The sequence below is a fragment of the Emydura macquarii genome, unplaced genomic scaffold (genome assembly GCF_026122565.2).
Source record: "Emydura macquarii macquarii isolate MOO-44397 ecotype Brisbane River unplaced genomic scaffold, CSIRO-AGI_Emac_v2 contig_431, whole genome shotgun sequence".
Taxonomy (NCBI): Eukaryota; Metazoa; Chordata; order Testudines; family Chelidae; genus Emydura; species Emydura macquarii.
This window is the reverse complement of record NW_027130568.1, coordinates 15,847,861-15,874,633: the sequence shown is the minus strand read 5'-3', so window position 1 is coordinate 15,874,633 and position 26,773 is coordinate 15,847,861. Positions and strand designations below refer to the sequence as shown.

At 39.1% G+C, this 26,773-nt stretch overlaps 1 protein-coding gene across 5 annotated transcripts in view; it reads left to right on the top strand.

Annotated features, from left to right (window-relative positions):
• RNF144B (ring finger protein 144B) overlaps window positions 1-24,903 on the top strand; it is a 124,985-nt gene extending 100,082 nt beyond the window's left edge. For all 5 annotated transcript variants that reach the window (XM_067537592.1, XM_067537593.1, XM_067537596.1 and 2 more), the window contains 4 exons: window positions 9,550-9,754; window positions 14,160-14,304; window positions 16,039-16,128; window positions 16,307-24,903. In XM_067537592.1, the coding sequence (XP_067393693.1) occupies window positions 9,550-9,754; window positions 14,160-14,304; window positions 16,039-16,128; window positions 16,307-16,447 (581 nt within the window). In that variant the 3' untranslated portion in view covers window positions 16,448-24,903. The remainder of the gene's footprint in view (window positions 1-9,549; window positions 9,755-14,159; window positions 14,305-16,038; window positions 16,129-16,306) is intronic.
• The last annotated feature ends 1,870 nt before the right edge of the window (window positions 24,904-26,773 follow it).

Below are 26,773 nucleotides of genomic sequence, written 5' to 3'. Positions count from 1 at the left end.
ACCTTTTCTAATTCTAATCTATCCTTTTTTGAGATGGGTAACCAGAACTGCATTCAGTATTCAATGTGTGGGCATACCACAGATTTATGTAATGGCATTATGATATTTTCTGTTTTATCTATCCCTTTCCTAATGGATCCTAACGTTCTGTTAGCTTTTTTTGACTGCTGCTGCACATTGAGCGGTTGTTTTCAGAAAACTATCCATGATGACTCCAAATGTTGGCTCGGGTGCTGGAGACCTTTGGTACACCACTGTTTGTTGCCCAGTCACCCAGTTACGTGAGATCACTTTGTAACTCTTAGCAGTCAGCTTTGGACTTAACTGTTTTGAGTGGTTCTGCATCATTTGCAAACTTTGCAACCTCCTTGTTTACCTCTTTTTCCTGATCATTTGTGAATATGTTGAACAACACTGGACGCAGTACAGATCCCCAGAGGGCACTGCCATTTTCCTCTCTGCATTCTGAAAACTGATAATTTATTTCTACCCTTTGTTTCCTATATTTTAACCAGTTGCTGATCCAGGAGAGGACCTTCCTCTTATCCCATGACTGCTTACTTTGCTTAAGAGACTTTGGTGAGGGATCTTGTCAAAGGCTTTCTGAAAGTCCAAGTACACTATATTGACTCTGTCACCTGTGACCACATGCTTATTGACCCCACCAAAGATTTCTCATAGATTGGTGAGGCATGATTTCCCTTTACAAAAGCAGTGTTGACTCTTTCCCAACATATCATGTTCATCTATGTGTCTGGTAATTCTGTTCTTTACTATCATTTCAACCAATTTGCCTGGAACTGAAGTTAGGCAATTGTCAAGATTGCCAATGGACCCTTTCTAAAAAAATCAGTATTTCATTATTTAACCCCCAGTCATCTGGTACAGAGGCTGATTTAAATGATAGGTTACACACAACAGTTAGTAGTTCTGTAATTTCATATTTGAGTTCCTTCCTAACTATTAGGTGAATACCATCTGGTCCTGGTGACTTATTACTGTTTAATATATCAGTTTGTTCCAACAGCTCCTGTACTGACACCTCAATCGGAGACAATTCCTCAGATTTGTCACCTAAAAAAATGGCTCAGATGTGGGAATCTCCTCTACAGTGAACACCGATGCAAGGAATTTATTTAACTTCTCTGCAATGGCCTTGTCTTCCTTCAGTGTTCATTTAGCACTTCAATCATCTGGTGGCCCCACTGACTGTTTGGCAGGCTTTCTGCTTCTGATGTGCTTAAAAAAAATTGTGGTTCACTTTTGTGTCTTTAGCTAGTTGCTCTTCAGATTCTTTCTTGGTCTCCCCTATTATTCTTGACTTGCCACTGTTTGTTCCCTTTTCTTTTCCTTGCTAGGATTTGACTTCCAATTTTTAAAAGATGCATTTTAGCCTCTTTTACTCTGCTGTTTAGTCATGTTGGTGCTTGTTTGGGTCTCTTACTTCTTTTTAATTTGAGGCATATACTTCGTTTGAGCCTCTATTATAGCGTTTTTGAAATAGTCTTCATGCAGTTTGCAGGCATTTCACTCATATGACTGTTCCTTTTAATTTGTTTAACTAGCTTCCTCATTTGTGTAGGTCCCTTTTTTAAAGTTAAAAGTCATTGTGGTGGGTTTCTTTGACACTTTTCCTCTTACAAAGATGTTAAATTTAATTACATTATGGTTGCTATTACTGAGTGATTCGGCTATATTCACTTCTTGGACCAGATCTTGGGCCCCACTTAGCACTAAATCAGGAATTGCATCTCTCCTTGTGGATTCCATGACAAGTTGCCACAATAAGCAGTTGTTTATGGTGTCTGGAAATTTTCTCTCTTCATTGCTTCTTGAGGTGACAAGTACCTAGTCAATATGGCAGTACTTGGAAGTCCCCCATTATTATTGCTTTTTTCTGCCTTTGAAGCCTCTCTAATCTCCCATCTCTTCCACAGTCACCATCACCATTCTGGTCAGGTGGACGATAATGTATTCCTACTGCTGTACTCTTATTATTCAATCATGGAATTTCTGTCCAGAGATTCTATGGTACAATTTGATTAATTTAAGATTTACTTTGACTCTATGTTTTTTTCCACTTAGTGCCACACCCCCACCAGCGTGACCTATTTTGTCATTCCTGTATATTTTGTACTCTGGTATTACCGTGTCCTAGGGATTATGCTCATTCCACTAAATTTCCATGATGTCTATTTTATCAATAACCTCATTTAATATCAAGCACTCTAGTTCACTCATCTAGCACTTTTTTTATAAGCACATGTAAATGTTATCAATATTCAGTTGCTTGCCTTCATGTATTATTTAAATAGGATTCTTTTACATTTGACTGTCCCTCACCAGCTTCAACCTATACTTCTTTCCTATCCTCTTTACTAGGATATAGAGTCTCCCCACCTTTAACAAACTCATCCCTAAGGGATGTCTCTGCCTGAACTGCGTGCTCCTCCACATCTGTCAGCTTTCCCTCAGCCCTTAGATTAAAAAATCCTCTACTATCTTTTTAGTTTTACATGACAGAAGTCTGGTTCTATTTTCATGAGATGGAGCCCATACTTCTTGTAAAAGTTCCTTCTCTCCCATGAGGTTCCTCATAAAACTAAAACCCTCCTCTGTATGCCGTGGTCTCATCCATGCCTTCTGCCTAGCTTTCTGATCCTGTGCATGGTACTGGAAGCATTTCAGAGATTGTCACCATTGAGAGGTTATGAGTGCTAAGCTTAGATACTTAGCAAAAGTGAAAAGTTCCAGAGGAGTAGTTGTGTTAGTCTGTATACAGCAAAAACAATGAGAGTCCTGCAGATTTCTAGTTCTGCAGTTTCTCTTTAAAGTCTGTTTTTGAAGTCTGTTTTTTAAAGTCTGTTTTTTTGTAAAAGTATGGCAACTTTCAAGTCACTTACAGAGTGTCCTGGGAGATTGAAGTGTTCTTCAACTGGTTTATGGATGCTATTATTTTTTATAGAAACCATCTGCAAACTTGACACAATGAAACTGGGTCTAAATAGGGACTTGGAATGGTTATCTCATTACAAGAAGTAATTGTCACTGTTCACACATTTTCACCTCCTAATCAATGGTTGTGAATAGACCTCAACTACTCTAACTGAATGGACTTTGCTTATATCTACCTTCCCAATTGTTGTTCCTTACAGCTGGATATGTGTATATATATCTCCTATGTGATTTCTATTCCTTACATCTGACGAAGTGGGTTACAGCCCGCGAAAGCTTATGCCTGCAGAAATTAAATTTGTTAGTCTTTAAAGTGCTACAGGACTCTCATTGTTTTAGCAAAAGTGAATGTTCTGCTTTGGGAGATCATTTCTTGCTGAGGCCAGCACAATCTAGTTATGATCTAGAAAGATTAGCTTCCTTGTTGATACTGAAAACTGAAACCATTTGAAATCCTTAGTTTGGTTTTGCAGCCTTTTCCAAAGGAGTACACCTTCCAGAAGTCTCTAGGGTAGTCTTTCTGGTTTTAACCTACTCTGACTGTGCATGTCTATTAGCAAAGGCTGGATAATAGTGTTCTCGCTGCACTTTCATGCTTAAATACAAATGTCCTTCACACTTGGTTTAATTTTATTACATAAAAGAGACTCTTTACTCCTTTAGATACAGGGAAGAACAAAGCTATTAGAAGATATAAATATGCAGTGGCTCAAAAGTTAATATAAAATACTGTAATTTAGGAGGTGGTCAAGTGGGAGTTAGGTGCCTAAGTCCTTGTGAATCTGGTGCATCTAGATCCAAAAGACACCTTCACTTACTCTAGTTTGCTCCTGATTCTTTAGGAAGTCATTTCAGTTGGTCTTTTATAATATGGGCAACATGTAGTCTGTTGTGTTTGGTAAAAATAAATGTAAAAATATAGCAAACTTTTAAAAGAGTTAAATCAGTATGTTAAAGAGCAACAAAAAATATGGGTTCTTAAAATATATTGATTTGATTGTCTTAACAAACTTTTCTGGGTTGAGAACAGGGTTGTTAATGATTCCCTGACATTTCCTCATGGATGTCTCACTGTCAGCTGAAACATAAGATAGCCAAAACAGAACTCCTGATCTTTTGTTCCAACCTCTTCTTACTTCCCACATTTTCTGTCATTTTTTTTACACCACCACCAACTTCCAGCCACTCAGGCCTACGACTTGTCTGTTCTCTTAATTTTCCCTTTTTTCTTGCTCTAAATATCCTAGGCTGTGTCCACATCCTCCTCCTTCTTCCTCCATACTCTTTCTAAAATCTGTCCTTGTTCTTTGGCAAGCAGTAGGCAAATCATGTCATCCAAGTCATCTTCCTCTCCCATCTTCATGACTATAACCTCCTCCTTTCCAGACTGCCTAACACCCAGGGTCCACGAATAGAGCTATTAAGATTTCCTCACTGTGTGTTGCTCTGATCACATCACCTGTATTTGAATCCTTCCACTGGCTCCCCCTGTTTTACTTTATTAAGGTCAAGCTACTTGTGCTCATCTTCAGTGCCTTTCAAAATTCTGCTTCTCCCCACTGGTGTGTTTTAGTTTGTTACTGTGTCCCAATTTCCTTCACCATCTTCTCTACTCAGCCAGCAATGTTGACTTCATTCACAAGTTTTTTATGTGAACCTTTCTGCACCTTCTTCCATGCTGCCCCTTAGGAATGGAGCACTTATCCTGGAATGATTGGTAAGGTCACTACACTCTTGTCCTTTGAATTGTGTCTCAAGATTCGTCTCGGCCAGGACATCTGTAAGAAATCAGACATTTATGGTGACTTGAGCGACAGTATTTGGCATATACTTATAATATATATAATTTTAAAATATATAATAATATAATATTATATAAATTATATAATATATAATTTTTAAAATTTAGCAAGTGTATCTAATGAGTCAAGATAAGTTTATTAATAGCGACTTATACCTTGGTCTTGGCACATTGACCTAAGGCTATTACAATAAAACTTAAAACTAAATCCAAAATTTTACGATATTAAAATGCATAAAAATACAAATTAAAAAACATAAACCCAATTAAACCATATATAATCACTGTGCCACTGGCCTTTTCCCTTAGTCTAGTGGCTGACCAGGCAAGTACAGCAACTGCTCAGATCAGATGCATTGTCAGTTCCTAATAAATACTCTGTTTTCTGATAGGTCATAGAGAAAGGCAGCTGGTAAAAAAAAAAAAAAAAAAAAAGACAGCCATTTTGACCTCAAGTGGCAATATAATTACAGGTCTTCAGCCTGCCCAGAGCCGCATGGACAGAGATGGTTACGTTTCTCAATGCCAGTATGTCTGCCTTCTGAGTAAGCTGTCTGCACAGATTCAAAACAGAACTGTAAAGACTGACTGTAACTTGTTATTGGACACACTATCTAAATAATAGGCATACCCATGAATCTTTTTAACAAGGGGGAACCAAGGAGTCATCTTTGTATTGGAAACAACTGCCATGTCTAATTGCTTTTTAATATCTTCTAATCTCAATTTGATTAGCGATTTCACATTTTTAAATTTAAATCTAATCTTTTCCAATTCTGAAGCCTAGAAAATGCAAATAATTCTGAATATAATTAAGGAAGTTTACGTGAAAAAGCCCTACTGAGCTGTTCCTCTAAGCATAGTTGTGGCAGCTGTTATGGATGCATACTGTGAATGTGAAGCCAAAAATGGATAGACTTGCATCACTAAGATCTAAAAACCGATTTTCAACTGTACCAGATAACTAAAGAGATTTTCTTTCATTTTAGATATAACCCATGGATTCCACTTAATTTGTTTTGCATTTAAGGCTTCAAAATTAAAAGTGAAATACTTCCCAACAGAGATCAACTGACATGCTGGGGCCAGGATAAAAATTAACCTGTAGGGGTTGATGATTGCTGTTTGAGGGCCATTGTACTATTAAAAAAAACAAGGCCAGTTTAAAATTGGGACTGCAATACAATAAATCACACTCCCCCTTAGAGAGGTGTAGGTAAAGTGCCCCATCATGTCCTCACCACCATTACCATTAGGAACTTCCAGCCTGAACCTATCAAAAAATCGAAGTTTCTGAACTGCTGAATTTATTGTTTTATCTGTGGTATTTCTTGAGGGGAGAGCATTTCTTGAGAGTTCATTGCATGAACTATATGATAAATTTCACATTTCCTTATCTTCTTCTATTAAAATTATCTAAAAATAAAATTGGCTGCTAGATAATTGTTAGTGACTATCTCAATAACAGATTCTGGCTCTGCCCATAAGGATTCATTATAATAAGGGGAGCCTGAAGGAGGCAAATAAGCATTCAAAGCAACTAAAATAATATTAGCCAGGTGTGACGTTCCCCTCTGTAATCTGGACCCTGAATTAATTGCTGTGTCACCCCAACCCCTCACTCTTGGAGCCCATTTTACCCTGCTTTGCTGTGAGATGCCCCCACTCCTGGGCAGCTCATGCACAGCGTATAGCATGTAAGTTGCTCCCAACTCAGTGAGTGAGTACCTCTAGCCAGTCACTCATGGAATTATGCAATGGTATGACCCCAGCCACTATCTCCAGTCCCAGATGCAACCCTAGGTACTGCCATCTTACAATGTTCAGTGATGCCCACTGAACACTGCAAGCTCATATGTTTGTCAATTTATCAAAGAAATGTATATGCACCAGCCTTGTCACTTAAAATAGAGTCACTAACACACCTCAAACCAAATGCATTGCTCAAGACAAAACAAACAAACAAATGTATTATGGAAAGAGAGATTTTAAGTGATTATAAGTCAGAGGAAAGCAAGTCAGATTTGATCAAGAGAAAATAAAAGGCAAATTGCATTCTAAACTAAGTTTAACACTTTCAGTAACCTTACAAAGTCTAACACTTCTCATCACAGGCTGGCTGGTCTCCTTCCAGCCAGGCCTTCCTCTTGTGATCAGCACTTCAGTTTCTTGGTGGTATTTGGAGGTGGAGGTGGAAGAGAGAGAGAAAGTGGCAAAAATTTCTCCCCTTTTAAAAATGTTTCTTCTCCCCTCTCTATGGCACTTTGAACAGTACACTGTCCCCTAACACCATATGAAAGGCATTGATTTAGTACCAGTTCAAAGAAAAAAGTATTACCCATGGAACCAGAAACATGACTATGCATTTTCTTAGGCTGTCTCCCAGATCACAGCTGACTGCTTGTATTGTGAGAACTGACCAGAGCACAACCTCTGGTTGTATGGCTGGCATGCTGTCTAGGGAAGACCTCCCTGCTTAGAGATGAATCTAGTTGGCTCCCTGGGTTGTGGGGAGGCAGAGGAAGGGTGGAGGAGACTGGGATAGGAACCACCACCTCTCTAAAAGTATTCAACAACCTTTTGGAGTTATATGTTTGCTTTAGATTTTTAGCTGCCACTTTCTAGGCTTGGTGGGCTTTTCTGGTCACATTTGTGCTCTGTACTAAAGCAAACAGCACATCACAGCAATGACTGCAAAGTACCATCTGTATGTTCTTTGTATACTGGGTGAGCAGAGAGTTTCATTTCATGCATCATTTATATCTCACTGCAGCGATTCCACAAAGTCAGTAAGCTTTAAAAAAGTGAATGCCAAAGACGGACGTTCTCCATCTTATTTTTGAAAGAATTCAAGTTTCCAGAGCTGGTTACATTAGGCAGCTGCATATATTAGACACAGCGACTTGTTTCCTTTCACTGCACTACAATGCTAGAAGAAAACATTTTTGTGTTACATTTCTGTAATTGCAGGGGATAGACATGTTGGACAATAGGCCAGTTCCTACTGGGGCCTGATCCTATCCTGAGCCCCTCTTATGAAGTCCTGAGCACTCTCAGTTGCCAATGAATTCAGTGGGTGTCAAGGGTGCTCAGCCTCCTGTGGAATCAGGACGCCAGTGATTCAGCTTCCATGACATCATTTATTCTTAAACAAAAATAGAACAGACAAAAAAGTCTGTTTCCACCAGAGGTGGGCAGAGTTGCAAAATTCAGCTCCAACTTGAATCCAAAATTCAGGGGTGTTCAAATATCAGACTCTGGTTTTGCTCATTAGAAAGATGGGAGCTGTGTGTGACAGATCTGGGTTTGAATTTTGAACTCCTCTCAGAATTTGGAGAAGATTCTACCCCAGGGTTTCAGACTGGGCACATTTCTAGTTGCACATTTTTAGGCTCCGTATATCTGGAAACTGAATTAATTTCGCTTCATGATGTCAAGCTCTCTCAGTAACTGTGCCTCATTGAGGATTCTACCAGGAAGATTCCATTGGAATCCCACCAGCAGAGCCTTCCCATGAGACATGCTGAATGACATCTCACAACTGGGCAAGTCCCACCTATTCCTGGGCCATTCCCATCCCCATCCCATCTCTGTGGTTGCATCAGAGGCTCCCAGTGGGCAAGAAGTTGCAGGTGACTGGCAGTTGCACCTTGCTCCTGATAGACTTTCTGCACAGGTTTTGGTGGTTTGCCGCCTGGGTTCTTCCAGTTTGTGCTGGCAAGCAGTGAAATCAAATCAAATCAATCACAAAGTGAAACTCATTCAGCATGATCCTATTTTAGCTGGTTTCTCATTGAAAGGGCAAATTTTTGTAGTCAACACAGGGGCGCAATAACAAAAGTCAAGTTGAGGGTCACTCCTTACCAAATGATAGACAGACACATCAATGTCTGGGTGATAATGGAGGCATCGCAGATGCTGTTGTGTGGTAACAGCTGACAGATGTTGTCTTTTTAGTGCTGACCACTTAATGAGGAGAGAAAAAGTATCACTATTCTTAGTTTATAGTTGGGGAAAATGAGGCCCAGAGGGGAGAAGTGATTTTACTCAGACTTCAGTAGAGCTACTCCTGATATGTAAGTGCAAGATCATAACTGCTTATATTTTACAGGGATATCGAGTATATATTCATGTTGACATTGTGTAAAAATGCCACGCTTTTAACAGACCTATCAGCTAGCTGTATTTATTGCTATTTTTGTAATTCAGTCCTGTTGCCTGTGACTTCAAGGGCATGGCTAACAAGCAGTTTAAATTTAGAATAACAGCAATACAAATATAGCTAAGTATGTATTTTATGAAAAAGTATCATTCCAGACCTTAAGGAAGAACAGTTTTTCCACATAATTTGCTTTTGCTGAGAACACCTTCAACGGATAAGCAAGCTATGCAACCGAGGCCTGTAACAGTGCAACAGAGGCAAATGTTGTTCTAGGCAGAGATGTGCATGCTCTTCTAGCGAGGGATGGGGAGACTACCTAACATTCACTCGCTAACTTGTCACCGACTTCTCATGGTAAAAGACTGCCGTTTATGTCTGATGGTGCCTGACAAATTCTCATCATCTTAATGATGTATCCAGCCCAACACTATTTGAAAAAGTGGCCATAGTCTTAGCAATACAGAATCCCATAAAGATCTACGGAATATAAGCCTGATCAACGTCCATTGAAGTCAATGGAAAGACTCCTCTTGGGCACTGGATCAGGTCTAGAGAAATAGTAATTGGAGGGAAAAAAGAATATATGATGAATGCAGATTTAAACCATTTTGTTTCCATATGTACATTTTAGAAATCCACTTGGACCCATGCAGAACGTGGTGCCCTGCTGCTGACTGTCAGACCATGTGCCATGCTGAACTGAGTGACTCAGGACAACTAGTGCCTGTAGAATGCCCCGCTTGTCATCTGCAATTCTGTTCATCCTGCAAAGAAGGGTGGCACCCAGAGCGCTTGTGCCAGGAAACCCAACCCATTGTAATACCAACTGAGCAGGGGTAAGAGCAAAATTCAGCTAGGCTGTGCCATCTCTCTGCCCTGTTAGTGGCACAAAATGGGTGTCCAGTGCCACATCTGCTCCATGGACCTGCCTCCTCCATCTCTGTTAGACTTATTTCTAATACATCACTGCAGATGTGTTTCTAAATATAATTCAGATGTTGCTGTTCCTCTGGTATCAAGGAACTATTTATGGAGGTTTTACTATTGCTTTATTAAGGAACGACTTATGGAGTTGATCCTCGAAATCTGGGTTCTCCAGTGCTTCGCACCTTTGTGTGTCATTCAGGCCTTGTCTACATGCATAAATTATACTGCTTTAACTAGATCAGTGTAGTTAAAGCAGTGCAACTTCCCTAGTGTGGATGCAGTTACTGTATAACAATATACAGTTGACTTAGACCAGTATAGCTATTCCCATAGGGAATGGTGTCACAAGGTCTGCTCACCACTAGTGCACTTCCTCCTGATTGCTCTGGGAATTAGCCAATTCTAGGTCTGACACCTCCTTTCCATCTCTCACTGCACACCCTGCCTTCTCTTCCTGGCTCTCAGTGAGACAAGGTGTTCTGTATTCATGGCTTAATCCTCCAGCCAAGTCCCATGTGTCCTCCTCTTCTGGGATATCAAAGCCTCTTCTTACAAATAGGCTTGGGCAGTCTTCCTATTCATTGCTCAGCCAGTTCCATTTCCTCAGTGGCTGCTAGGGGAACCTGGGACCAACCTTTACTCTGGGTTCTGCCTCAGGGACCCTCTGATCAGTAGCCAAGGTTTGTTCCATTTCAGACCTTACTGCCTTTTCCTTGAGCCTTTTCTGGCCTCCTGGGCTTGCTCACCCCAAAACTCCCTCCTCCCAGGGCTACTTTGGCTCAATAGCCCCCAAACACACGTCCCTTCTAGCAGGGAGTGACTGCAGCCTACTTCCTTGCAGCTCCCCTTCTCTGCTCTCAACTTCCTGCCTTTATAAGCTCAGCCCAGCTCATTCCTCCTCAGCGGGACTCCCTCATTATTCGGTCAGTGGGTTACTTATGCCACCTAATTCCCTTCAGCTGTGGTCTGTCTGGATAATTGGCCCCCTTCTTGCTTACATTAATCCCTTCAGGGCAAATGTTGGGGTGAACACCCCATCACAAAGAGGAATAAGCTATACCATCATCAGGTAGCTTTATAACTATATAACTGCATCTATACCAGGTATTACACCAATTTAACTATTTTGGGTGGAGAAATCATACCCCCTAACCAAAATAGTTAAACTGGTATTAAAAACTGTACATAGATCAGGCCTAACTCTTGTGCTAAGTAGGTGTAAAATTCTTCCACTGGTGTGAGTGGAGAATTCTGATTTGGTAGCCATTTACACCCACATTGACCAGAGTAAATGACTGCACAAGGTGTGTCCTTATAGGAGCCTACTAGTGAGGATGCATAGTGCTAGCAATGGCTGTATGTCTCTTAATTCTGTAAGTACTCTTGTGTTTACATTACACCAGGTCTCTGGCTAACCTGTGCTTTCAGAAACAGAACAGCATTCAGTAGCATGCACAGTGTAATCTTTAAACTCTCTGTTGTGCTCATTGGTTTCCACCATTGTGAATATTTTTGTACAGTTGAAAGAGTTAAAACTAAATGTTCTGGGTGGTGGTGGTGGTGGGGGGGTGTTCATCAAACAGGAATTACCTGTAAGATCTTCATATTGTTTTTGATGTTTGAGCTGGATCTCTGGCTTTACTTGAGGTTAAAGCTGTCCTGCAGAAGCAAGGAAAGTACTTTAAGTTACAGTCCAGTCATCTTGGGTGAAAGTGATCATGAAATGATAAAGTGCATGATTCTAAGGAATGGCAGGAGGGTAAACAGCACAATAAAGAAAATGGGTTTCAAGAAGGCAGATTTTAGCAAACTCAAGGAGTTGGTAGGTAAGATCTCTGGGGAAGCATGTCTAAGGGGAAAAGCAGTTCAAGAGAGTTGGTAGTTTTTCAAAGAGACATTATTAACGGCACAAGTGCAAATTATCCCACTGCATAGGAAAGATAGGAAGTAAGGCAAGAGACCACCCTGGCTTAATGAGGAGATCTTCAATGATCTAAAATGCAAACAAAAAAAAAATCCTACAAAAAGTGGAAATGAAGTCAAATTACAGATGATGAATATAAACAAATAACACAAGTATGTAGGGACAAAATTAGAAAGACCCAGGCACAATATGAGATTAAACTAGCTAGAGACATACAGGGTAAGAAGAAAAAATTCTACAAATACATTAGAAGCAAGAGGAAGACCAAAGACAGGATAGGCCCTTTACTCAGTAAGTGGGGAAAAACAATAATAGAAAATATGAAAATGGCAGAAATGCTGAATGACTTTTTTCTTTGTTTTCATCAAAATGTTTAGTAGCAATTGGCCATCTAACTTAATAAATGCCAGTGAAAATGAGGTAGGATCAGAGGCTAAAATAGGGAAAGAACAAGTTAAAAATTACTTAGACAAGTTAGATGTTTTCAAGTCACCAGCACCTGATGAAATCCATCCTAGAATATTCAAGGAGCTGACTAAGGAGATATCTGAGCCATTCGTGATTATCTTCGAAAAGTCATGGAAGACGGGAGAGATTCCAAGGACTGGAAAAGGGCAACTACAGTGCCAATCTATAAAAAGGGGAATAAGGACAACCCAGGGAATTACAGACCAGTCATTTTAACTTCAGTACCTGAAAAGATAATGGAGCAAATAACGAAGCAATCTATTTGCAAACACCTAGAAGATAAAAAACATGGATTTGTCAAAAACAAATCATGTTAAACCAACCTAATAGCTATATTTGATAGGATAACAAGCCTTGTGGATAGGGAGCAAGTGGTAGATGTGGTATATCTTGACCTTAGTAAGGGTTTTAATACTGTCTTACATGACCATCTCATAAATAAACTAGGGAAATACAACCTAGATGGAGCTACTATAAGGTGGATTCATAACTGGTTGCAAAACCATTCCCACAGAGTAGTTATCAATGGTTCACTGTCAAGCTGGAAGGGCATATGAAGTGGGGTTCCGCAGGGATCAGTTCTGGGTCCAGTTCTATTCAATATCTTTATCAATGATATAGATAATGGCATTGAGAGTACATTTATAAAGTTTACGGATGATACCAAGTTGGGAGGGGTTGCAAGTGCTTTGGAGGATAGGATTAAAATTCAAAATGATCTGGACAAATGGGAGAAATGGTCTGAAGTATATAGGATAAAATTCAATAAGGAAAAAGAAAAGGGCTCTACTTTGGAAGGAACAATCACTTGCATACATACAAATGGGAAATGACTGCCTAAGAAGGAGTACTGTAGAAAGGGACCTGGGAGTCATAGTGTATTACAAGCTAAATATGAGTCAAGAGCATAACACTGTTGCAGAAAAAGCAAACTTCATTCTGGGATGTATTTGTAGGAGTGTTGTAAGCAAGACACAAGAAGTAATTCTTCTTCTCTACTCCATGCTGATTAGGCCTCAGCTGGAGTATTGTGTCTAATTTTGGGAGCCGCATTTCAGGAAGAATGTGGACAAATTGGAGAAAGTCCAGAGAAGAGCAGCAAAAATGATTAAAGGTCTAGAAAACATGATCTATAAGGGAAGATTGAAAAAATTGGATTTGTTTAGTCTGGAGAAGAGAAGACTGAGGGGGGATATGATAACAGTTTTCAAGTACATAAAAGGAGGGAGAAAAATGGTTCTTTATAACCTTTGAGGGAAGGATAAGAAGCCTTGGGCTTAAATTGCAGCAAGGGCAGTTTAGGTTGGGCATTAGGAAAATGTCCTAACTGTCAGGGCGGTTAAACACTTGAATAAATTGTCTAGGGAGGTGGTGGAATTTCTGTCACTGGAGAATTTTAAAAGCAGGTTAGAGAAACACCTGTCAGGGATGGTCTACTCTAGATAATACTTGGTCCTGCCTTGAGCGTAGGGAGAGACCTCTCAAGGTCCCTTCCAGTCCTATGATTCTAAGATATTAACAAAATACAGAAGCTCTTTTCCAAATTCTGCAGTGCCATTCTTTTAATATTATATCTGTTACATGCCTGGCTGTAGTGCATGTTTACTTTGTACATTATGAAAAAATCAGTGAAATTGAACGTTTTATTTATCTCTAGGCTTCATGAGCAGGTTTTTTGTTCTTAGTATATGCATTCCATTGAGTATCAGATTTTATACTTCCAATACATTAAGAAGCTAACATCAGGCAATCTGGAAACTCAATACGGAGCATGTAAGACCATGGAGCTGGGTGTGAACTAGAGGACCGAAAGAACATGATGCATATAGTACTTGACATTATTTTACCCTTAATACTTAAGTCATACAGCCACAGGTTTTGCACTGAAATTTCATCTTTCATGTATTTCCTTACCCTTCTAGGGCACTTACCAGGATTGACACAGAGGCTCCAATTAAACAGTGCCCAGTGTGCCGGATCTATATTGAACGAAATGAAGGCTGTGCTCAAATGATGTGTAAGAATTGCAAGCATACGTTTTGCTGGTACTGTCTACAGAACTTGGATGTAAGTGCCATGTGATGAAGGCTCTAGAGCAAGCCTGTTTGGGAATTTGGGGGTTAAGTCCCATGTGTCTGTTATAACCAGAATCCCATATGTTCTAGTTTTGTCCCTTTATGTTTAGGATAAAAAGATCTTTACTTGAGTGAATGCCTTTATATTTAAATGGATCCTAATGGTGGCCAAAACTTAAAAGTTACTTCTTCCTCCAATGAACCTCAAAGAGATTTCTTTCTTTTTTCCTAAATTGAAGTGGATTGTAGCCAAATCCCTTGGCGCTGTTCTCTTGGGGAACATAGATGTCCTCTGTCAATATTGTAGCTTAGGATAGGTGGGTTGAGAGCTAAGGACAGAAAATGTAGTTGTGTTCCCATCCTCTGATGCCACACCTCCAATTTATTGGATTCCAACCTGTTAAAAATGTTCAGATTTGGTCTGGCACCAGATAAAGCCCATAGTTTCAAATTAGCGTCAATTCAGAGCTCATTTCAACTAGGTCACTCCTCCATAGTCTGTCTCCAGTGCTGTATTAGCAGAAGAGAATGAGCCAGATAATAAGTTTGAGGATGAAAGGGTTTTGGAAAATACTTTCCATGTTCACAATCTTATTAGGGTACAAAGAGCTCAAGGGGAGAGGAGAACAGGGAGTCTGAACTTGGGGAACACTATCGTCATAAAAAATGCCCAAACCTGCAAGTTGCCAAGCACTGCCCACAAAACATCAAATATTCTCAATTTGCACTGACTTTGGTTTCCTCACAGGATTAGGTCCAAAAGAGAGAACATACTGGTGTACAATGATAACATCAGTTTTTGGCACAGTCAGTAGTAATACTTGTGGGAGGTGAGGAAAAGAACTCTTTGTACCAGCATTTGTGATAAAATTATGTTAAATGGCTTTTGGCTACAGAGTTTGGAAATGATGAAACTTCCTTGTTCTTCTTTTTTCTCTATACATTAAACAGGGTTTGCTCAGCTTTATGTCCAAGCTGTTTATGGGTGCCATTTTTTCAAGTTTGTCTTGTAGCCTGTCTTGGAGTACATAGAGTACACAATGATTGTGTAACACTGTGAAGAATTGGAGGGGTGTCAAGTTTCCACAAGAGTCTAAACATGGGAAGCTGTGGTAGCTGTCTGTAGATATGCCCTTAGCTGGTTTTAATCAGTCAAAGATAAACCAATTAAATTATTTCTTTGAGAAAGTATAGTCATTGCATGGTTTTAGTAGAGCTCTTATAAACCCATTAAGGTTTCAGGTATTTAAAGTTTACTGCAAGGTAATGCTTGTGTAGCAATAAAGTCAGATTGAAGTATGAATGGAAAAAGCAGGACTCAAGCTACAGGGATGCTGTCGGGGAGGGAATTTGGAAACGGAATGCCTCTTATTTGGTTGAGATAAAGTAAAGTATTAGTTTGATGGGGGAGAAAAGGAAAAATGGGGCCTTTCCATTTTAAAGAGCAACCCATTAAGTCCATGAAAGAACTGACTAAAGAACAGAGAAACATTAGGAGTACAGAAGATAAGTATTAGTGATATGAAATATCTTAGAAAATGTGCTTTATAGATCTAAGGTTTCCTGTTTAATTTCTCAAAGTAATTAAGTAACAGGCAGGCTAAGTTCTCTGCCAGAAGCAGTTAATTTTATTGCACTGTGAGGAATGTGGTATTTCTGGTGCTGTCATGTGCATCTCCCCACATTAACATGACCTGCTCAGTACAGTCTTTCTTTTATCTTTCAGAATGATATCTTCTTAAGACATTATGACAAAGGCCCCTGCAGAAACAAACTGGGCCATTCTCGAGCCTCGGTTATGTGGAACAGAACACAGGTATGCTGATAACCAGCTCCAACAGAACAATGACAGACATTAAGGGAAAGGAGACATCTTTCACTTAATGGACCACAATCATCTATCAGGATTTCAACTGTTTTGTGTGGCTTGCATGTGTGCACACACCTTTTATTTTCATATTGGTTAAAAAATTTTTTTTCTTTAAACTTTGCAGGTTGTGGGGATCCTGGTGGGATTGGGTATCATAGCACTGGTGACTTCTCCGTTGCTGCTTGTGGCATCACCATGCATCATCTGCTGTGTCTGCAAATCCTGCAGGGGCAAAAAGAAAAAGCATGACCCACCGACAACCTAAAACTCCATGTCTGTTTCTGCCTCTGTCTGTACAATATATGTATGTGAGAAAGCACAAAGATTGGGTTTTGGTGCCATACCTACCAAATAATTCCCCCTCTACTTGCCAACTTTGGGCATAAGTGCCTGTTGTTTACAGGCCACTATATTGCTCACATGTCACAGGTAGCGTGTATATATAACTAAAAAAGGACACTGTCAAGTAGTTCAGTCACAAATACGATCCACCTTTTAAACTGTTAAAATCTTGTAGAAAGAGAGATCTTTCAGAACCTGAACATGTATTTATCCTGAAGTGTTGTCCTTCTGCTTCTGCAGAACCAATCATGCAGCCAGTGGAGGGAGTATAGGTAAATGAACAAGCCCACTTCTCAGTACTCTGCTGATACCATAAGGTTTTGATTATAAAGTAAAAGAAGAAGAAACATGTTGCTATTATCTGCTGGCTTGTGACCCATTAAAAACAACAAATATATATTTACATATATTTGGTAACTTCCCTTCAACCAAATGCCACAGCATTTTGTGTTGAGCGGGCAAGGTGGCAGGGAATACTACAAAAATAATGAAGAGGATATGTACCAAGAATGGATTCTGGTAATTAGTATTTTGTAACTAAACCATTGGGTTGAATTGAGTTGGATTGTGACGAACACACACACTTATGCCACACCAGTGATTTTTTAGGTGTGTTATACTGACGCTTCTCAACTGGGGGGGTCTGTGGCCCCCCGGGGTCCATGAGCCACTTTCAGAAGGTCTGTGAAGGAGGGCCAGCATTAGACTGGCTGCGGCCCAGAGTGGAAAGTTCGGAGCCCTGAGCCCTGGTGCGCAGCGGGGTGGAAGCTATGAGTCTCACTGCTCTGTGGCTGAAGCACCCAGTGGGGCAGAAGCCCCTAGTCTCACCCCTACCCGGGGCTGAAGCCCGGAGCCCCTCTCTGCTGGGTTCTGGAGTTTTTATAGCATGTTGGGAGGTGGGAGGGACTCAGAAAGAAAAAGGTTGAAAATCCCTATATTACATCATTACCGATGATCTACACCACAGTATAAACTATGTTTAATTATATTATTCAGGTGTGTTATCTAACAACTGTGAAAATACCATGTGCATCTCACAGTTGGCACAAATATATAACCATACGTATAGCTACTGCAAATTCTGAATTAGATATTCATTACTATGAAAAATTGGCCCAAACGTGCTGCTGTTGATGTCAATGGTATTTTTACTATTGATCTCAGTGGGAGCAGTAGCAAGCAATAAAATATTCTTTCCTATAAAAATAATCTCATTTGCCGACACCTCAAAACACGGTCCTGTAAATAATGTGTTAAAAGGTGATGTTACAAATCAACCATGGCATGTCTTTCTCAAAATGTTAGGTTTATATACACGGCTGCTACGCTCTTGGGCTGACCGCTCTGCCTACTTGTGGCTCCATTTCCCTCTGTCTTTTGTGAGGACTGTGGATGTTGTACACTTGTGGAAACAAATCTAATGAAGTGAAGGCCATGCTACATCTCCCATAGAGTAGGCAGTAAACCATATACAACACGTGTGTATATGTATGGTGTACAGAATATTTAATATTTTTGTTTATATATACACACACTCAGAGAGGACTGTATACATTTTAAACTGGTTATACAAGGTAGCAACAAGAACATTGTAAAATTAGTCAGTTTAGGTTAGAGGTGTGGTCAAGCCCTGCTACCAAGTACCCTTTTTAGAATTGTTGCAACTTATACAAATCCCTGTGTAAATATTAGCTGTATTCATTGGCAGTTATTACTTCTATCTCCCAAAAGGGGAAAAGCACTGTTACTAATGATTTATTTGTAGTTACTTTATGTCTGAAAGGCTGTCATTTAATGCTCTAATTTAGTTTGGTACATCATGGCAAGCGCAATTCAGATCCTGATCTCAGCTATGCCAATGTAAATTCAGAGTAACTCTTCTGATGCTCATTGACTTCTCTCTGGATTTGCATGGGAATAACCGAGATCAAATTCGATCCATGGCATTTATACCACCATTAGCAGGTGCTTACTTGTGTTCTGGAGCTCCTGTTTGTGCATTTGATATTTGTGGGAATTTACATGAGTTTGCACTACAATCAGTAGTCATTCCAACCCCTTTTGATAAGGAGAATTAAATGTGATGCAAAGTCAGAAAAAGATATCAGGCATCCAGAGCCTTTAGCCTCCCTCCCTGCATAAAACGTCAGGCTACAAAGAGAAAACTAAAGTGAACATCAATTTTATTTTGTTTGGCTAAGCCTCAGGAACTTTGCCTTCTTGGCAGCTGTAAATGTGACCTTTTCGTTCAACTTCTCTCTCTGGCTGCTGAAACAGTGGTAAATGTCTTATTTTAAGGAAGCATAGACAGTAGAGCAGACTAACAGGGACAAAAGCCTTAAATAATAGTGTCTGCTTCTCTTTAAAAAAAAATATGTTGAATGAATTTGCTACCAGTAATGACTGGAAGGTGGACGGTGTACTAGTCTGAAAGGTTGCATTTATTCTCCATCCAGAGCTTCTTCTCCATCCAGAGCTTCTAAGTGAAGCAGAAGGGTAGTTAGCACACTAAATATAAAGTACAATGCAGGCCAGTGTGATTTATGATAAGCTGAGAGTATTTTATTTATGTGTTTTCTTTAGGAGCCATGATGGTGGTTTTGGGGGTTACTCATGATGAATTAAGATGTTCAGCCTTGCACTGTTTTTCTACCTACACTTTTACAGCATGACTGTCATTTCCAATTTATCCATGAACTTCTAGTAGAGAAACTCACTTGAAGGAACTCCCAAGGACAAATTGTTGGAGAGCTGAAAAGTCTTTTTAATCATAACCAGTGCTATGATATTCAATATCCCTCACCTATTAAACCTCATGGCATTTTTCATATTATGCAGGTATTCATTCCGTCTAAAAGACTGTACACTTAGTTGGGTTAGTACAATTCTTCCCCTTCTGTTATGCTGGAAGTCAGTGTTGCTTAACTGAGGAAGTTTCTTAATTATAAAAGTTTTGTCATTAACAGTGCAGTTACAAACCAGGGGCCAAATTCAGTTGTACTGACGTAACTGATGGCAGAATTTGGCCCAAATACATCAATGGGTATAAGGTAATTGTGGTCCTCAATTATGTTAACAGAATGTAAATTCTGTCCCTTTTCAGTGTTATAAAATTTATCTAAATTTAATGTGAATCTCTGGCTATTTAACAAACATCAGATTTAAAAAAAATGGTTCAGAATCTAAAATTTGATTTCCTTATGATGCAAATTCAGAATATCAGATGTGGTTAATGTTGATTCTGGACACTTTGTGATCAGTGTGGATACCAGTGAGACACGGTACGCCTGATTTGCAGATCAATAAGGTTTAATATGCAAGGTTTTCTATAAATAAACTAGTTAGATACAAAGCCTAAAATTAACTACAATATATCATACTCACTAAGCCTGGAGGGCTAAGCAGTTACTCAGAAGGCTGTATACAGGAATGGCTTTCTTCAGGGGACCCGCCAGGGAGTCAGTGGATCCTCTGGTCCAACCGGCAGCACCTCCCGCGGAGTCAGGTGTTGATGGAGCGCCCCCCTTTGTCTAAGTGGTGACTACTTATACCCTTCCATAAACAACCTTCACCTAATTATCTCTCTCATTATCATATATGCTAATTACCTACATTGGGTTTCACCCTTAACTATATTCCATTCTCACCATGATAATTGGGGTCGTCAAAACAACATCTGGTGATGGGAGGGGCAGAGTAAAAGTATGCCCCTTGGCGACAAAACAGTGTACCCCAGACATTCAAGGATAACTTGTTGTTCCCATCACCGTTATCTATGTGCAGCTGCAAGCAATACAGTATATGTATTTTGTCTTATTATGTGCCATGCTATGCAGAAACTGAGACATCTATAAGATTATTCAGTCTCTGCCAACTGGAAGATGTCATGCTACAGGGGTCAGAATAGCCAAGCAAGCAATTGAAGCTATGCTAGGCCTGTAGGACAGTGGTCAAGCAACTCAAATTGTGCTGGGCCTCCAACAGTTAATTTAAATACACACACACACATTTATGTGCATCGGCACTGAAAAAACAGATGATAGAATATCCTTTTACTTTGGGTGCATTATTTTAGAAGTTTATTTCTGAAGCAATATCATACACAGTACTCTAATTACTCAAGAACAGCATTTTAAAAATATTTTTAAAACTTAAAACTATGAACTGTACCAGCGTGGTTTTCCTTAAAAAAGGGTGTATGTGCTGCATCAGCCTATCTTGGTTTTCGAAAGCAGTTTATCTGAGGCTGTGCAGCAACCTAAGCACTGATGCTGCCTACTGTTAGTACGTGTTTAACTTTGCATGAGTAAAGTTAATGAATGCTTAAGTACTGGTAGCATTCAGATGCTTTTGCTTGATGTAGCTGTTGCTTAGTTATTCTGCACCACTGGCCAGATAATCAAGTAGTCACAGTGAATCTGTTCTGGGATTCCAAACAAATGACTTTAGGCAGAAGATTTTTAAAGTGTTTATTTATGAACAAACATACACTAAATCGCAAATGCAACCAGTTATATAAGTAAGACAGGAGATCCAAAGAGTCTGGGGACTCAGGATACTTATGACTTCTTTATGTAATGCCACCATGAATCCATCTTCTTACAACTCCAAAACCTCTCAATGAGTGTTGGACATCAGAACCAGATATGAGTCATACTGTGCCAGAATTTATTTCTCTTATTACTGTCAGTTATACTTATTACTTGTCTACAGATTTTTTCCCCAGTGCTTTTGATTTTATAGTGACTACCATGAAGGCTAGCATACTCAGAGGCATTATGGGCTAGTAGACTGAGCCTGGGATTTATGGGATGAGTTTTTCTCATTTCCAATCCCGGCTCTAACACTGACTTTGTGATCTTGGTCACCTAAAATTACTTGTCACTTCTGAGAACGTAGGCCATGGAACCTCATTTTCAAAGGTGCCAACCATGGAGTTTAGTTTAAATTTTGGTTGCTCTGCATCTCTGAAAATTAGGCCCTAGATGTCGAAAGAGTGGCACCTAAAATTAGAGGCCAATTTCAGAAAACCGTCTCTTAACCTCAGTGGGCCAAATCCTCAGCTGATGTAAATTTTCATAGTTCCACTGCAGTCAATGGATGTATGCCAAATACACCAGATGAGAATCTGCCCCTTTGTGTCTCAGGTCCCAATTGTAAGATGAGGATGATACCTGATTACAATAAGCACCATTAAATGGTAAATATTTACCATGTTTATGGTATAAATGCTTCTTTGTAGTATCTGTTTTAACTTTGGAAGATATATAATCAATGCTTCAGTAATCGATTGATTATTTTTAATGTGCATTATTCACTTACCTCACGGAAGGGGATGAGGATTAACTGCAGTTAGTTAGTACAGTGTTTTGAAGATGTTAAATGCTACCTACTTCTATTTGTCCAGTAATGCAACATAAATACTACGTTCTGCTATTTGTCCAGTAACGTAACATAAAATAAGGCCAAAGAAAATCTAAAGTGCACATATTTTTACATGATTAAAGTAAAATGAATGTTAAACCATATTTTCTTATTTTATGTGAAAATATGTAAATTAGCAAAGATCAGTGTCACCTCTCAATTGTCACAAACAGGTGGTGATATCAATATCAACATTTGGCTGATATGTATCTGGGTATTATAAAGGTGATTTCACTGTAATGCCTGCTACTTTTTGTTAAGCATGAGTTCCACTGTACAACTTCCATTGTAGTCCTCCCTTTTCAGTTGCTCTTTTCTTTCTCAGACAGGTTCCTTTTTAAGATGGCACTTTTCCACACTTTCTTTGAGGCCAGATGTTTTAGAACAAAATTAGTTGAGCTGTTTAGCTGCACGAGGATGAAAACTCCCAGCATTTTATCATATGTTCTAATCAGACCTTCTATATTCAGGTCATGATTGAAGCTAGAAATTTCAAACTTGGGTTGTTTTGTAAATCTCATTAAGACTTAAAATTCAGTAATGGAATTCCTAGACTAACTGCTCTGGTAGAGATATCAGTGAAAGAAGCTCCTGGCACTTACGAGCTTCAGATGAAAGATAGTTGTCTTTAGTCTGGGGGTTATGATAGAAAAAACTCTCTCTCTCTCTCAATGGATATTTATGTTAATTACATCCAAACGGGAGTATACTCTACTGCTGAACATCCTAGGATTCCAATTCCTTATAAATGTACTTGGAGTTCTGGTACACTTACACAGCAAACTGAAATCTGATCCTGCATACACATGCAAGTGATATTACTCACAAGTGGCACTATAACATACTTTAACAACTCTTGCATCTGACGAAATGGGTTTCTGCCCACGAAAGCTTATGCCCAAATAAAATTGTTAGTCTTTAAGGTGCCACAGAACTCTAGTTGTTTTAACAACTCAGTGTTTTATTATAATTTTAAAAATAAGCAGCTTGAGACAGAGACATAAAAATATCTCTTTTGGAAGTATCAACTCTCACACCATTCCAAGTATTGCTGTAAGATGAACTTACTGCTAAGATTTTGGAAAACTTCAGTATAACGTATAATTTTAAAATAACTCTAATCCCTAATCAGCAAAACATTTAGGCAGATGCTTAAGAGCTTTGCTGAATAGGGATAGTCAGCTGAATTAAGGTCTAAAAGACTTAGAGTTGTGGCATTGAGCTCAGTTATTCATGATAAACGCAAACTAAAGGTCCAATTCCAACAAACACTTCAACACATAATAATCTAAAACATACATCATACAACAAGTTCCTTACTCTAATCGTTCATCATGGGAAAATTATTTTAATTCCTGTGTAAATGGTCTTTAACTTTGATTAAGTAAGATTGAATTCCCAAGATTGTGCTGCAGCTGACAGCAAACATTTTTAGGTAGAGTTAATAATAAAAAAATAGCATGTAAACATGTTTTGTTATTTTCTCCAAAATTGGCTTGCTGGGAATATAACAAATAATATTACATATTAAATAATTAAATAATATTTGTTATATTCCCAGCAAGCCAACTTTAGGGAATATAACAAATGCACTTTCTTATCAATAACTTTGTTGACAACCACAACATCTGACTGTTTGTGATACAATTGGCTCATACAGTGCCAGCAGCTTTTAAGCAGAACCTTGAGTTGATTTCAATAGGGAGTTCTCCTTAAGAACTGATGCCATCATTTAACGATCTTGGCCCCTTCCATAAGAAATGAAAAAGGCAAAGTTCACAGCAAAAATCTGATCCCTTAACTCTGAATTCTACTTATGACTACTGGTCTGTTTGCTTTAAAAAAGCAACAGATTCAATTATTTGAAATGTGAATAGTTGTTTAAGCGTGCTGTTTTTCAAATGAATAAATTAGAAAAAACCCTATTGTATGCAAAGCAGTTATTCACATCACAAATATCAAGCATGGTATTTATACTGTGATAATTGTTACTGAGATACCATAATAGTATTAGGTATCTTTTTTTAAAAACAAAGATTTTATTTTAAATGTGTAATTAAATTAAACATACAAATCAGAAGAGGGTGTAGTTCCACCAGTAATGTGTATTAACACCAGTCGTGTCCTAATCCTGCAACGATTTACGCATGTACTTAACTTTACTCAATGTGAATAGTATCATATTTTGACAGGGCTGTTCACAATGCATAAAGCTAATCATGTGCAAAACTCTTGGCAGGATTGAAGTCTCATATTGGGACATAAGGCACAGCACCTTATTTTCATATACATTGTAATTTAAATGAAAACATCTTAAAAATCTATTGGATAAGAGCAGGAAATGGGGCACTGAATTATGTTATGTTATGAAGTATGTTAGAGAGGAGCAGTTGTATTCAGAAATTAGGGGTAAAATTCATTCGTGCAGCAGGCCAACGGTAGCCCAACCACCACTTACATCCACTGAAGCCTTAGGATGTATTGGCCTTTTGCTGGCTTTCTGCCCAGGCCAGAATTTCACCTAAAATGACTAGATATTTTTTCTTTGGTACCTGTTTGCAGTTGTATTTTGTTTGTTTGTTTTTCCAATGAATACACTTTCTTCACCATCCTTAACCTGGTGAAGGGCGAAAGGCTTTGATCTTTGTAAGATTCACTAAACTATTTTTATGTTTCAAAGAAGGTTGATGTATATAAAGAAATTATAAATGCTTTTGTAAATTTTGTTTGATTCAGCATTGAAAAGTTTTACAAATGCAACTTGCTGCACTCTGCATACATTCATGCAGTATATATTTATTTTCTGCCTCTGAGGCTCACTTCTTTGTCTCCCCGCCTCCTTCTAATGTCATAAAATGCAGCATTAAAAATGTAGTGGACAGACATTTGGCTTACTTTGTTTTACTCCTCAGCTAACAGTTTTTTTTAACAGATTCTATGAACATTTGGTAAAAAAATGTTTTGGAAACAGTTTAAAGATGTGTGGTATTTAATGAGCAGTGTGTTGATGTGGATAAAAGCTTATGGATTAAAGGGGCCGGCTTGCACCTTAGCTAGCTTTTTTAACAGAAAATAAACTAGACAAAAATATATGCTTTACCACAGAGTCCTCCACTGGATTATAGAAAACACTAGGACTTTCATACAACAAACTCTGTAATAGAAAGGGGCAGGTTCCATCTCCTGACCCAGCCTCTACACATTGCAGCAGTGGCATACAGAAGCAGGGACTATGCTGCCAGAATTCTCTGTGCAGGCAGGGCATAGGATTGCAGGAGGTATGCTGGGGCAGGGACATGCCAGGTGCACCATGGGTCATCCGGGCTACTCCAGATAGTGGAGCTGCTTAAAGGTAGTCCATGGGAAGTTGCTATAAATTAGCACAGCATCTGGTTTAAACAAAACCACCTTTACTCTCACACTCTCCTGGAGCTGCACCTTCTGTACTGTGGCTCCTGGAGGCACAGTACAGCACTTCAGCCAATTTGTGTTAAGGGAGGACCTTACCTGCACCAGGCTATGTAATCTCAGGTCTATGTGCCTATGAGTAGTTTTAAGCTGACTCACAGCTCTGTGTACTTTGGAAGTGATTAACCAATTAACAAGGTGGAGCTGAGGACAGCTAAAAGAGGGACAGGAAGAGAAGAGGGGTAGGCTGGAAGAAAGGACCAATGGATATATAGCCTCCCCCTTCCTGAGAATGTAAGAAATTCAAGCTGTGGAGAACCTCTTCTGTTATATTCATGCAGTAAGTAAAGCACTTGGTGCTGAGATTGCCATGAGGACTGTTTGCAGTAAGGAATCCAGAGTGAGGGAATCCTGCCTGGTGACAATGCCTTTTAACTCAGATCTCATATAACATAGCCAGATATATGCCACTCCTAAAGTCATTCATGATCGGATATTAGAACATATTCATTTTATCCATGTTTCTGTAACTGGCTAAAAAAGCCTCTCCCAATATCAGAGTGTAGGATTTGCCATAAAAGCTATTCATCCTGGTGAAGTAAATATGCAAATTCAACATAATGTTTGAGTCTTTTCCTCTCAGTGAGAAACCTGAAGGGCTTGGGAGAGCTGGCTGTGGGAAACAAATGGAAGAAAAGAAAAAGATGAAAGAGGCTGTACTGCAACTCACCTAATTAGTGGCTGGCTGTAGCATGTTCATGAAAGTCCCTGCACTTGTACATTGCGGGACAACAATATCCCCAAACTCTCATTGTATGCCTCCCTGTGTAACCCTGTTCTTGCTCAGAGGCTTCTTGGCTATCTGAACTGTACCCTCAATTCAAGGCTTTGGCTTCTGGTGTACTCTGTCTCCTTTAGGACACAGAGGGATTTTTGTAATTCAGATTTTTAGACAGACCAATAACTTTCTCTTCCATACCATGGACAGAGTATGCCTAATAGTTAGATGATGTCAAAGAATCATATAAATGTAAGGCTGGAAGGGAACTGAGTAGTCATCAAGTCCAGCCCCCAGAGCTGAGGCAGGACCAAGTAAACCTAGATCTTCCTGGAGAGGTATTTGTCCAAATTGTTCTTAAAAACCTCCAGTGATGAGGTTTCCTTAACCTCCCTTGGATGCCTATTTCAGACCTTAGCCACCGTTATTGTCAAAGTGTTTTTCCCTAATATCCAACCTAAATCTATCTATTTAAACACAATTTTTTTTGACAGAAAGCATGAAGTCTTTCTTTTAAGAACATGCAATAATAATAAAAAAGCCCAGTGACAATAGGCAAATTTATACAAAAACATGCATATGTCTTTAGAACTGGTTGAAAATTTTGAGACAAGAGTTTTGTGCTGGAAACTGCTGACA